Source organism: Oncorhynchus mykiss, chromosome 24 (genome assembly GCF_057628025.1).
Source record: "Oncorhynchus mykiss isolate SJ-2025 chromosome 24, ASM5762802v1, whole genome shotgun sequence".
NCBI classification, from domain to species: Eukaryota; Metazoa; Chordata; class Actinopteri; order Salmoniformes; family Salmonidae; genus Oncorhynchus; species Oncorhynchus mykiss.
In genome coordinates, this window is record NC_143045.1 from 14,712,033 (window position 1) to 14,725,992 (window position 13,960).

The 13,960-nt window shown below is 42.1% G+C and overlaps 1 protein-coding gene across 5 annotated transcripts; it reads left to right on the forward strand.

The window, feature by feature from the left end:
• The first annotated feature begins 628 nt into the window (after nt 1-628).
• On the forward strand, nt 629-13,456 carry LOC110503807 (spartin). Of its 5 annotated transcripts, none has more exons than XM_090218413.1 (8): nt 629-812; nt 4,651-5,462; nt 6,008-6,205; nt 9,292-9,436; nt 9,550-9,744; nt 9,887-10,045; nt 10,375-10,465; nt 11,051-13,456. In XM_090218413.1, the coding sequence occupies exons 2-8, from the start codon at nt 4,653-4,655 to the stop codon at nt 11,112-11,114; spliced, it is 1,662 nt and encodes a 553-aa protein (XP_090074539.1). In that variant the 5' UTR covers nt 629-812; nt 4,651-4,652; the 3' UTR covers nt 11,115-13,456. The 5 variants fall into 5 exon arrangements, with proteins under 5 accessions (XP_090074539.1, XP_090074538.1, XP_036817484.1 ...); XM_090218412.1 differs by having other exon boundaries at nt 645-812; nt 11,634-13,456; XM_036961589.2 differs by lacking the exon at nt 629-812 and adding an exon at nt 4,061-4,248.
• Nucleotides 13,457-13,960: the final 504 nt, after the last annotated feature.

A 13,960-nucleotide genomic window follows, 5' to 3' on the forward strand; every position in this document is an offset into this window, starting at 1 on the left:
TTGTCGACAGACTCAATAGAATATATCGAGAGAACGGGTTCAGAATATTAGATCAATGAAAGAAAGACATCTAAATATATGCATATTCGTCTCCGTTTCAGCACCAATTGGTAAATAAAAAAAATATCTGATTTTTAGGGTTAGAAAATTATTTATGATTAATAAAAAACAGGGTTTGAGAGCCTTTATGCACAAAAGAAAATGGTGGTTTGATAAATTCTGAAAAGTGCCATATTCAGTTCTTCAACCCATGGTAATTTTGGAAGATTACTGTACATATAATTATAATAGGGAGAAGAGTGTATGATAGTAGGCTATATTGGCCCGGTTCCACAAAGGGGGCTAAATGGTGGAGGCCCTGTTTGCACTTGACCCAGAGAGCCATAACTTTTTAGATGTGAAAAATGTGAAAGCCCTGCTGGATCTAAGCTAAACAGATTTGGTGGACGCTGTGTTTAGTGTCACTACAGTTTTTGCAGACTGAAATCACCCACTGTGGCTCCAATGAGGACAAATGAACCCCTCTTGATATCCTGAAATGATTCTCTGGGCCTCTCTCTGCTATCCTGACTGTGCTTACTGCACTGGAACATGGGCTGGAACATGGGCTGATTTTTGGGGAGTCCACAGCTACATTCAAGAACACACACGTTGACAAACGTGTTCAGTCAGCACAGAAGAGGCAAGCTACACCCGAGGAAAACTAAACTAATCCAACTGGCATTTGAGGGGGATTTTACAGGAAGATTTCTGGAAGAATGGAATAATCGATTACTCAGGCCTATCCACAGAGCATCAAAGAAGCTGAAAATGTAAGATTGAAAAAGTCTAGCTGGTTGGTTTGTATCAAACACATTTGAGAGTGCCCTGCAAGTTAAGTTCTGCATAATGGCACAGCATTTTATAAACTTCACTGTGGGATATTGTAATTTACAATTCCCATATCCAGATGGATTTAATCTTTATTTAACTATGAAAGTCAGTTAAGAACTATTTCTTATTTACAATGACGGCCTACCGGGAAACTGCGGGTTAACTGAATTAATGATTTTTTACCTTGTCAGCTTGGGAATTCGATCAAGTAACCTTTCGGTTAGGGGCCCAACGCTCTAACCACTAGGCTACCTCATTTATCTAGCTCTTATCAATAGCTCGAATTAAGTTATACATTACAGTGCACAGAAGGGTGCACTGTAACCGCTAGGTTGGCAAGACCTAATTTTTTATTTATTTTACTAGGCAAGTCAGTTGAGAACAAATTCTTATTTTCAATGACAGTGGGATAACTGCCTTTTCGGGGGCAGAACGACAGATTTCTACCTTGTCAGCTCGTGGGTTTGAACTTCCGGTTACTGGTCCAACGCTCTAACCATTAGGCTACCCTGCCGCCCCGGTTTCCTTGCGCGTGAAGGTGGTGGAGTTATTAGGGAATAAAGTCAACGTCAGAATACAGTATATCTGTAGACACACCTCAGCCACACCTTCATTTATTCGATCTCATGCTTAAATTCAAGGTCAGAATATGCATAGTGAGAAAAGTGCATTAAAAAGGGAATTCCATTTACGCGGTTAACTCAGGGCGGGAATCGGGTCCATGGTCAATAATAGTTTATATCCTAGGCCAATATGCACAAAGATGATAATTCTGATAATTCTTGCACATTAAAATATCAATCATGCATTCTCTGGATATGTTCGATGAAATAGCTTACTTTTTGACTACCATCTCAGTTGTCTTACTTGGCACTGGGAAAAAATTGTTTGGAGCCCTGCCGCTAATGTAAAGTAGCTGTCAGAAGTCAATGATAAATTGGCCCACATGGAAAACGAAAGGCATAGTAACTGTAAATTACTTGGTAATAAGAAATAAAATTACTTCTATGACAGAATTAAAAAGCCATTTTGGACTGACCAATGGAGACATTTTCAAATTCATGCAACTTCGACCTGAAGTCTATTGGAAATTAGAGCAATGTTAAGGGAATCCTATTTGAATCAGAAAAGGATACTCATATGATAGGTAAGCCATACAAACCCTTGCAGAGCCTCCCCAATTGACAGTCTCTTAAAAAAGTATATAAACTATTGGAACCAAGACTTAAAAATAACTGATATTGGCACAAGATGGAGGGAGTGTTGGAACCTAACTAATGAAATGAGTTACCGAAAATGTATGCATAATCCAGTATAAACTAATGTATAGAATTGATTATACAAGAGACAAAATTCAAACATGTTACAGCACAACTACATAGTCATGTCTTATGTGTAAAGCTAACAACACTCATGTCTTAAGTATAAAACTAACAATGACTCAATAATTAATGCATAACCGCTGGAAAGATTGATAAATCAAAATTAAAGTTCAAATCCCCGAGCTGACAAGGTACAAATCTGTTGTTCTGCCCCTGAAGAGGCAGTTAACCCACTGTTTCTAGGCCGTCATTGAAAATAAGAATTTGTTCTTAACTGACTTGCCTAGTTAAATAAAATGTAGAATACCAAATTAGTGCACTAGGCTTTTATTACTTATGTATGAGCAGAGAAAAAATCTCCTTAGCAGAGAGGGGAGCAAAATACCCCCCTAAAATATAATATTTTTGGGGGTGGAGGGGGCACACATACTTCCCGCAGCTATGCCCCTATCAGATTATGTTTTGCTTTCACTTTTTCAGGCTGGGGCAAAGGGGGAGAACTGTAGCCCTTGTCAGGCAAGCCCTCTTCTGGCTCATCGTGACTTACTTGATGACTTTGAACTGTTTGTCTCTCGTAGAAAATATGTTAACAGAGAAGATTACAAAACTGTTCCACCAGTTCAACTCTTTGGGGTCGGGGATCTCGCTGTCGCCATATTTTATTTTGTTGATTAGCCAAACATGGTTGTTGGAGGCACATAACGAACAGAACAGCAAGCGTGTGGAGGTGGCTGGAGAAATTGGACGTGAAAATGGCGGAAGCCGATGATGAAGTGAATTCTAAATCTAATAGCGGTAGAATCAAGGAGAATTGGAATATTGTCCAAAAGAAAGGAAAGGGGAGCAAAGTAGAGTACAGAGAAGAGAATGTCACTTTGTATCTTGTAGGAGTACGGTTTGTAAATGAGGAACAGCTGAACGAATTACCAATCTTGAGGAATCCATTTGAGATATCCAAACTGGTGTAGAGAGTGCTGGGAAGAGTGAAGGTTGTGATGATCACTAGAGGCGGGTTTGTTTAGATTTTTTGTGCTTCTGAGGAACAGAAGAAATATGTGTTGCATCTCACCCGATTTGATAAGTTTGAAGTGTCTCTTAGGAACAGGGCACATCTCAAGGGGGTTATATCTGGCATATTGTAAGTATATGTTGACAAGATAAAAAACGATATTCCAGGAGTAATTGATGCACGTCCGATGAATCGTAGGTGAATGAAGAAAAGTGAGTTTATCTGTTATTTTGTTTGTTGATTTGGTGTTTCTCCCTACTCAAGTGCAGTTAGGGTATATTAACTACATAGTCAGAGCATTTATCCCAAGACCAATTGAGTTCGGATCATTGTAAAGGTTTTAGTCATGTAGCAAGTGTTTCCCGAAAGGAGAAGCCGAGATGTCCAAGTTGTCCAAGTTGTGGAAATGATCATATTACACGGGAGCCCAACATTTTTTAAAGGTTAGGGAGGTGGACTTTTATAGTTATGGTAATTAATGGCACTGCCAAGGTGGAGAGAAGGTCCATGAAGAAAGAAATCATAGTGATTGCGGCGGTTCATGGGGCTGAAAGATTTCTCAGTAAAGGAGTTACCCTCTCAAGTCCTAGAGCCGGATAAGGGAGATATGGAGAACTAAAAGGAGGAAGAAGTGGGAGTTCTCTTTGTTTTGGCAATGTACTCTTTTTAATAGGATGGATTAAATGATGTTTCACTATTACGTATGGATACAAATATACACATATACACAATATTTCAAACTGTCCAGTTGGTGGCGACAATACACCTTAGGTCATTATATATATATATAAGGTGTATTGTCGCCACCAACTGGACAGTTTAAAACCAACATTTCTATATATATATATATGTCCAGTTGGTGGCGACAATACACCTTTTTGGGTTGTTGTCCGAAATAAAACCCACAGAAGAAGAAGGAGGCGCATGACACTGACAGCCTACTGTAAGCAAAGCTTGAAATCCAGCTCCAACAGCTAAAAAGACAGACGTCAGACGTTGATCGCCTCATTCACTAGACAAGAGTTTGTCGTCTAACGTTAGTGGGTAATGTATCAGATTAGATGGCTTTTGATCTAGTTTATGTTTGTTTTCATGATAGCTAGCGACACACCAAGAGTAAAGTACACACAACTTACTAACTAATTTGCTTGCTTGCTGTCCAAGCAGAGGAGCTAGATGTTATTGCCTGATATCTCATGAGACACAGTACTGTTTTTTCGTTACAAACCTAGCTAGGTAGTTATAGTAATGGTAATGTTTGCTTTTGCCTGCCAGCCTTCCTTATGCAAAAGTATCGTAACGAGCTATGCTAGCTAGCTAAATAGTTAACTGTTGTTAAGATTCTAAACTATTGCTTCCTTGAATTTAGCTATTGATAATTAATTAGTATCATTGCACCTTTGCCAGCTAGGTCAAAATGTATGTATTTTCTTGTTGTCTTGACAGACATGGAGGAAGCCAATCAAGATGCCTTTGACAGAGCCAGGCTGCAGGTGATCAAAGACGGCTATGAGAAGGCATTTGAGTGCATCAACAGAGGCCTGACCGAGGATGAAGCTGGCCACAAGGCCCAGGCCCTGGCCCAGTACACAAAGGGACGCCAGCACCTCCTCAGGGCCATCAGTGTGCCCTCACAGGGGCACGAGTGTGTGGGGTGCTCCTGGGAGTCAGCCCGCCAGATGCAGCACAAGATGCAGGAGACTCTGAACAACATCACCACTCGATTGGCGGTCCTAGAGACCAGCCCAGACCCTGAGCTCCCACCACCTCTAGATGCCTCTAATGGAGTCCCCGGGACAGCATCTAACTCTTACCTTTACCCCAAACTGGAGAAGGAGAAACCAGAGCAGCCATCTCCACCCAAGCTACTAATGACTAATTGCCAGGCTGGAGCTGTGGGAGGCATTGTGTCTCCCTCCCTGCCTCTTTCTCCCACTAGACAGCCTGTGGTGCCTGTGGATCTGCCCCCAGCCTACTCCTCCCAGGCGGCTGATGGCCACCTGACTATCTCCTACGGGACAGAATCTGGAGAGATGTCGCTGGTAGGAGAGGAGTTTTACAGCCACATGTCCCCCTCTCCTCAGAGCCTGGGGGAGGATGGAGAGGAACTCTTCTTCCTGTCTCACGGGGTACAGATATTCTTTGTCACACCTGACGGCCAGGTCAGCGCTCCCTCCTACCCAGGGTACCTGCGGATGGTCAAGTTCACCAGCCAGCAGTCAGAGAGAGTGCCCAACCGCCCACCAGCCTTCCTGCAGGTAAGAGGGATGGGGGGGGGGGGGGGGGTGATGAATTCTAGTCACTGTCTATGTGTTGCCTTTTACAATGACCTTAAAATAGTGTCAGCACTTATTGTATTCAGCATTTCAGTGTATGACTAAATCACAGGGTTCTTGGAATCTGTTTCCTTGACCTCTCTATCTGTTGTGCACTCTAACACAATTTCATCATCAATGGTTTGCTCTGCCTCAGCTCATAAACTCCCTCTTGTCATACAGATATATGTGTGTGTGTGTGTTGTTTAGAATAGGGTTGGGCTCCTGTGTGTGTGGGATAGGCTATCAGAAGCACTGCAGCCAGATAATGATCTGTGTCCTGCATCATGTGATTAGTGACTCAGTGGCCCTAATCCCAGGCAGGAGTTCGCTATGATGTCATGGTGGGAAAACCCCAGTGGCCATCGGGTCAGGTTCAGAGATCTGTGTTACAGCAGAGAGACAGACAGTCGTTCCATATAAACTCCCTATACTGTCCTGTGTGATTGGCTGTACTGTTGATGGGTTATACTGTTCATGTATTCCAGGTGTGTGATTGGCTGTACCCACTGATGGCCACTGACTCCCCTGTCCTGCTGTGTAACACAGGGGTGTTCATGTTCCCGGACATGATGGAGTCTGCCGCGGGATCCTACGTGGGCGTTGTGCTGTCCTCTGAACTGCCTGTTGAAGACAGACAACTGTTCCAGGACATGCTGTCCCAGATGACAGACCTCCGGGTGCAGGTGAGCTGCTGAGGCTGTGTCTCAAATGATACTCTATTCCCTATATAGTGCACTACATTTGACCAGGGCCCATAGGGTCCTGCTCTCTGACTGGCCCATATGAAGGTGTCTAGGGGTTGGCTGAATGGCCCGAGGACTGGTAATAGAATAATAAACGCATCTCTGGCAGATGTTTTTGTCAATTCCAGGAGTATTTGAGTCATTGAAAGATGTTAAAGGTACCAAAGCAATGCCAAACCACCACACCATGACACGTGTCCTTGTGCAGAAGGTTATGGACCCTGGATGAAAAGAATGACAGGGTTGCCTACATCCATTCTTAATCAGCAGTTCAGATTCAGGAAGAGTGACAGTTTCCAAGTGTTGTTCTTTGTTTTCTTATATCCCTGCCAATGATCCCAGTGGAATGTAAGGTTAAAATGAGGGATTTGGCCCAAAATGGAACACTATTTCCTTCATAGTGTCCTACCGTTGACTAGAGCCTGGTCAAAATAGTGCACAACATACAGAATAGTGTACCATTTAGTATGGTAGTAGATTAACATAAGCTATTCTGCTCTCTCTAGCCTCAATAATGACTCTGATTGGTTGAGATTTCTGGTGTTATTCCAGAACTACTGATGATGTAAATGCTGCTCTATTCTGATGTGAAAATGTCTGCTTGCTGCTGTAAGGTGCTCTACTTCACCTGCTGGTCTCGGGCCAGAACTCTATGGAACCTGGTCCCAAGTAGTGCTCTATGTAGGATAGAGGTCGACCGATTATGATTTTTCAACGCCAATACCGATTATTGGACAATTTTTTTTATTTTTTTTATTTTTTTATTTATAAAATATAAGAACACCCATCCAAAAGCCCATAATATGTATTATATTAAGTTAAAATAAAGGTGTTCATTCAGTATTGTTGCAATTGTCATTATTACAAAAAAAATATTTTAAAAATACATATATATCACTTTTATTTTAACTTAATATAATACATTTTATGGGCTTTTGGATGGGTGTTCTTAAGGTGATTCCACAGGTTGGTGGTATTTTTTGATTTAGCCGTTGCTGACCCCATGCTTACATCTTTATCACAAATAAGACACCTTGCTTTCCCTGGTGCCAATTCCATGTAATAGTCCCACACTGGTGCTCTGCTTTTCTCTGCCATCTGTAAAACACACACACAGCTCTGAAGTGACAATGATACTGGAGAGTCTGCTTAGGAGACAAATACTCTCAACTGTTTGAATAAAAATAGAGTTTAAGTTACCTGTGATGAATGTTGAAAACAAAAACTGTAATTTCTATATGCAGGAAATCCTATTTTAATAATGGACATGGTAAGAATTGACTACCAAAGTGCGAGTCATAATTCCCATGACACCTTCTAGCAAAATCTGAAAAGTGGTTCCTTCATTCATTTATTCTATAGGATATTTTTTAGATTCACTTAAAATAAGGTCTGTTTCGTGTAGGCTTACACCACCTTGCCAATTTTATAACTGTAGAGATCCATAGGACAAGGTAACTCTGATCAATATTGGCTAAATATAAGCAAAGATTTTAAAAAATGTAGAGTGGATTTATGAAAATATGTTGACAAACGTTACCTTATCCTAGTGAGATTTACATGGATATCAAAACGCAGAGGCGGTTTAAGCACGAAACACAGACCTTATTTGAAGTAGATCAAGACGTTCTCTATGGAAGACATGAACGGTAAAATAATGAAGGAACCCCTTTCAAGTTCATGTTATCACAGGAATTATAACGCGTCGACTATTTCTCTCTAAACCATATACCTTTGACTATTAACCTGCTAACCTGGATTTCTTTTAGCTAAATATGCAGGTTTAAAAATATATACTTGTGTATTGATTTTAAGAAAGGCATTGATGTTTATGGTTAAGGACACATTGGAGCAACGACAGTCGTTGATTGCTTGTTTTTTATAAGATACGTTTAATGCTAGCTAGCAACTTACCTTGGCTTACTGCATTCGCGTAACAGGCACTCTCCTCGTGGAGTGCAATGTAATCAGGTGGTTAGAGCGTTGGACTAGTTAACTGTAAGGTTGCAAGATTGGTTCCCCCGAGCTGACAAGGTAAAGATCTGTCGTTCTGCCCCTGCAGAACGTTTCTAGGCCGTCATTGAAAATAATAATGTGATCTTAACTGACTTGCCAAGTTAAATAAAGGTGTAAAAAAAAATAATAATAAAAACGGCACCCAAAAATACCGATTTCCGATTGTTGTGAAAACTTGAAATCAGCCATTGTGATTAATCGGTCTACCTCTAATGTAGGACATAGGGTGCCATTTGGCATACAACACTAAAGGCTCTACTGCACTGCTTGCTCCCTGAATACACCTCAGCAGTTAGGAAATTTAGAACAACAGGCAGATGAAGTGCATTAATGTGTGCTAATGCTCTTATCTGGCTAGAACACAACACAGCCTCCGTAGTCACTACAGTAATGGAGTCAGACTGTGGTTTTTGTCTCCGAGCAACAGTATTCAGCCAGGCTCTAACTGAGGGCATGTTGTTGATAAACTACCTGTCACATTGACAGCTGCTTCTGGAATGGAATCCAATAAGCAAGTAGGCTTTTCATGATCACATATTTAATATATGTACATTTAGGAGGTTGTGTCTTGTCGAGAATAGCAATGATGGTGTTAGAACATTACCCCTCTGTCTGTTTTCCTCAAGCAAGGGGACATCTGAAATGTGTCTGGTGACCATGTCTTTGTTTAGAGGAGAATGAGACGTTGTGATCAGGATGGGGATAGAGGGAGAGGAGGCACCCTAGGGTAGCAGGAGGCTACTATTAGGGGGTTACTAGGTGGTTACTAGGAGAGTTAGGGTAAGGCACTTGAGGTTACCAGGAGGTTACTATGAGGCAGGGTCTGCTAGGCTCCAGCTAGGCTAACCAGTCCTGTAACAGCGGTAAGTTACAGAAAACGGAGAGGACCGTGACAACGAAGCAGAGTTAATCATACTTTGTTCTTCTGCCAATGCTGTACGTACGCACCAGCAGGTGTCATAAAACCACTGTTGCAAAACACCATATTAATACAAGTCCTGCTGCTGCAGGCTCCAAATGAGGCAGCAGACAGCATCAACCTGAGCCAGAAGGTGTCCCTCGCTCCCCTCGAGGAAGAAGAGGACCCAGCAGCAAGAGAGGAGGAGAAGAACCTGCCAGAGTGGAGTGAGAAGGTGGCCAGTGGCATCCTCACAGGTCAGACCCAGGGCCCTAACCCCTACAACCCTAACCCGAGGCTGTAGGGGTTAGGGTTAAAGTTGTATACTGTGTATCACTCACTCACACCTACTGTGTTCTTTTCCATCCAGGGGCATCGTGGCTGAGCTGGGGCCTGGTGAAGGGGGCTGAGTTCACTGGCACAGCCATCCACAAGGGGGCCTCGAAACTGCGGGAGCACATCACCCCTGAGGACAAGCCAGCCCATGTCAGCCCCTCTGTCTCCAAGGGATTGCATGTAGCCAAACAGGCCACTGGGGGCGCTGTCCGCGTCAGCCAGTTCCTGGGTGAGAAGCAGCTGAGTGTCTGACTGATTGCTTCAGGTGTTGGAAGGAGTTGACTCTCTGATTGGATGTGGATGGGTGTATCGTGTGTGCTGTTGTGTCAATAGTGGACGTTGTATTATGACGGGGTGTGTGTTGTTTGTAGTGGACGGTGTGTGTATGGTGGCAGGGTGTGTGGGTAAGGAGCTGGCTCCCCATGTGAAGAAACATGGAAGCAAGTTGGTCCCAGAGTCCATGAAGAAAGACAAAGATGGACGATCCAACATCGATGGAGCCATGGTGGTGGCTGCCAGTGGAGTTCAAGGTACACATAGTCACTGTTGTGGTTGTCATAGTCACTAGGCTAGTGATTGTACAGGACAAGACAGAACGACACCAACGTTGGCCGTGCGCAGTAGATCACCCGCTGGCTGTCAACAGACGGTGGAGATTCAACGTAGAATGTAGAATCTACGAGAAATGAATAGATAATGACTGCCGATGTTTGGTGGTCAGAGGCGATGGGACGGCCACCTGCTACGCATGGCCGACGTTCGTATCGGTCTGTCTTATCCTTAAGGATGGTTCACATGGATGATGTGTCTATTCTACCAAGTGTGGTCATTGTTGTGGTTCCTGTGTTTCTACCTGAAGGCTTCGCTACCATGTGGACTGGCTTGGAAGTAGCAGCAAAGAACATCACCGTCTCCGTTGCCTCAGAAACCGTCAACACTGTCAAGCATAAGTAGGTCTTTCTCTGTACACTTCAACCAACGTGTGTTGTCTGTGCTCTTCTCAATCAACATGGGTGCATCTCAAATGGCACCCGATGAGCCTATGGGCCCTGGTCAAAAGTAGTGCACTATATAGGGAATAGGGTACCATTTGAGATGCAGCCATGTCAAAATAAATAAATATGTTGTATTGTCACACACCGGATAGGTGCAGTGAAATGTGTTATTTTTACACGGTCAGCCATAGTAGTACGGCACCCCTGGAGTAAATTAGGGTTAAGTGCCTTGCTCAAGGACATATCGACAGAATTTTTCACCTTCTCAGGTTGGGCATTCGAACCAGCAACCTTTCGGTTACTGGCCCAACGCTCTAACCACTAGGCTACCTGCCGAATGTGTTCTGTGCTTGGCTCATTCACCATGTGTGATTGGTAGTACTACTTGCTTGACTGTTTCCATTTGCTCCTGTCCACCCAGCTCTGATGTGTATGTCTGTTACTTTGCTTTCTAGACCAGGTTTTGCTAAACACTCGTGTTTTATAAGCAAAAACAAGCAAGCACTTACTGTACATTTCCCTCTTCCACTTATTTTTCAGATTTAGGGGTCTACAAAACATCTTAGACCCACCTAATGACAAGAAGACATGTATTTTCTCTTGACTGAACCCTCCTTCATAGTAACGAGCAGCATGGCCATAGCCTCTGTTTCTGGATGGTCTGAATGTACAGCTGTTAGATTCACCTCTACTCTCTAAACAGTCTACTCTTCTATCCTACTGGGCTATGCACCTGCAATTCATCATGAAGCTTACTCTGATTTCTCTGGTTTCTCTGGTTTCTAACTAACCAATTCTTTTCCCTGACTTCATTGAAAACAATATAACTAATCCTAATGCATAATCATCGTATGAATTGATGCACTTATTGCATTTATGTGTGTTATATGTGCAATCACCAGCCCCACAGTATAATCAGTTGTATATTTACAGATTACGGAATAGTCAGACAACTTGAATAATTCTGTTGAATTCATGCTCTGAATGGGTGGGGGCTTTATTCCTACTTGCATGTTGTTGCTGTCCTTTCTTTTCCCTATAATTGCCCTCACCCCAACCCCCCCTGTGTCACCCCCTCAGCCTTCCCCCTCTCACTAGTTGGTTGTGTGTGATTGATTATAAGGTATGGGGTGGCAGCCGGCCAGGCCACAGACCATGCTGTGAACTCAGCCATTAACATGGGAGTCACCGCCTTCAACATTGACAACCTGGGCATTAAAGCTGCGGTGAAGAAGACTGGCAAACAGACGGCTGTGGCCATTCTGCAGGACTACCAGCTACAGGACCCTAACACTAACCAGAAACAAGTGGAGAAACAGGACAAATAGGCCCCATCCAGGAATAAGTTTTATGTCCCAAATGGCACCCTTTTCCCTAAATAGTCACTACTTTGGAAATATAGAGAATAGGGTTTGTTTTGGGACACAGTCAACCCCTAGCCCCATGACACTTACCCCAGTCCTGCCCACAGAGCACTGGTGTAGATATGAGAGGACTGGATAGGTGTGAGCCAAACGGCAAAACTTCTACTTGCCTAGTCTGTCATAGGGAAAGGCTGAGGTACGACCATATTGATTAAACGTGTCCGTTTTCTTTCAGATGATACCCTAGTGCCTAGAGGGTAGAGGCTAGGACATACGTCCCAAATGGCACCCTATTCCCAATGTATAGTGCACAAAGGGAATGAGGTGCTATTTGGGACGCACCCATGTCCTCCTCTCTTTCCTTTAGAGCCTTAATTAACACACCATTTTTATTCTTCTATAAAGAAATCTATAAATTATTTACAATAAATATTTTATATTTACATACTAGTTGACTAATAGCCTATAGATATGTTACCAGGGTTTGATACAACTGGTAAGCACTTCAATCTTTATAATGAATGGTATGACATTATAATGTCATTAATATAATAACTAGGAGGAACATTGTATGTAGGTTGCTAAATGATGTGTGCAAGACACTGGAATAGAATAAGTCGCGTATGTGATACAAATATAAACTGATAACAGGATTCTTTTTTTTTTTTTTTTCAAGACTACTGCTGTTGACCTATTGTAGTAATACTGTAGTAACAGTAGTAGCATTACTGCAGTAGTACTGTAGCCAGCAGCAGCATGCTAACTATGTGCTATAAGAATACATGTTTGGGTTCATTTAATCAATGAAATAATGTTAATGTGTGAATCAAGATGAATCCAAGCATGCACAGGAATACGTGTAGTTTGTATAGCTGTTGAGGGTACTGGATAAGATTGAACAAGGTATACTCTTGTCATATGACTTTGTAATGCAGAGGAAAGAATCAATCCAAACGTAGAAGCAGTGGAGTGTTGAACTGGTTTGAGAATGATCCTTGGCTTGCTTCGTATGCCTTAATAACCAGTTACTACATGCTCTATGCTACTCTAACCAAACAAGGCCACGCTACTTTCATCTTGGTTGTACTTGTTAAAGCTGTGATATTAATTTTCTATGAAAGTACACTTTTTTTCACGTGATGTAAAGAAAGGGATATATTTTTTTTAAACTATGACTCCTGATTATGGCAAAATTACAGCTATAAATACATAAACTGTTTTGGCACAACCTGTACGTATGTGGGAAGTTTTGGAGTGTGTGTTTTAAGATTAGTGTCGCTGTACATGTTATGTTCTCAACATACTGTATTTAACTTGTAATGCTGTCTACCATTCATGATTGACCTTGGGCTGATGTTGATTCAATATGAATTGTCTTCAGTAATATTTCCCCTTAAGGGTTAAGTGAAGGCAGACTGTCTTTCTGGTGTGAATTTGAAATATCATGCAGGCATTGAATGCACACCAGCATTCTTTTCAAAATAATGGCTCTGTGCTTCTGTGGCCCTATGTGATCAAATAATCCCACGGTCCGATGATAAACCAAATATCTGATATGTAATAAAAAGCTATTGAAGAATGAGTTGTATATCATTCGTTTCCTTGTTTTGGATAGAGCATGTCATATGTCTGTCTGTCTACATAATGGAGCATTTTCACACAAACGCCACTCACATTACCTGGCAATCAAATCAAGGTAGTGAAATAGGATCATTTTCAAAAGTTTTGCAGCACGTTATCCAAGTGATTTATCCTGAATGCAAAGGAGCTCATTCGAATTAGTTGGATCACGTTCAATCCAAGTAAGTTTTCTTTAAATTGTTTATGCAATTTCAAATGGAAGCATACATGTTTGTTTTATTAACAAGGAATAATGAGTAGAAAGCCAAGGCCACCATTATTAGGCTGCATTACTCCTCAATCACAATACCATATCACTACTATTATTTGAAGTTTAAGACCTAGTATATTTTGTTCATGATTGACATTTGAGTTGTGTGTTTTTGTCAATTTGTGATCAAGACAGACATGGCTTGGAGCGCTGAAAGCCACCCTGTATCTTCTGATGGGTTCTTGATAAAGAGCA

What these genes read in the sequence shown, in the direction of transcription:
- LOC110503807 (XM_090218412.1), top strand. Translation starts at nt 4,653, where the DNA reads ATGGAGGAAGCCAATCAAGATGCCTTTGACAGAGCCAGGCTGCAGGTG. An exon ending in TGACAGACCTCCGGGTGCAG is followed by an intron (nt 6,206 to 9,291) that starts GTGAGCTGCTGA and finishes CTGCTGCTGCAG; the next exon opens with GCTCCAAATGAGGCAGCAGA. An exon ending in CCGCGTCAGCCAGTTCCTGG is followed by an intron (nt 9,745 to 9,886) that starts GTGAGAAGCAGC and finishes TGTTGTTTGTAG; the next exon opens with TGGACGGTGTGTGTATGGTG.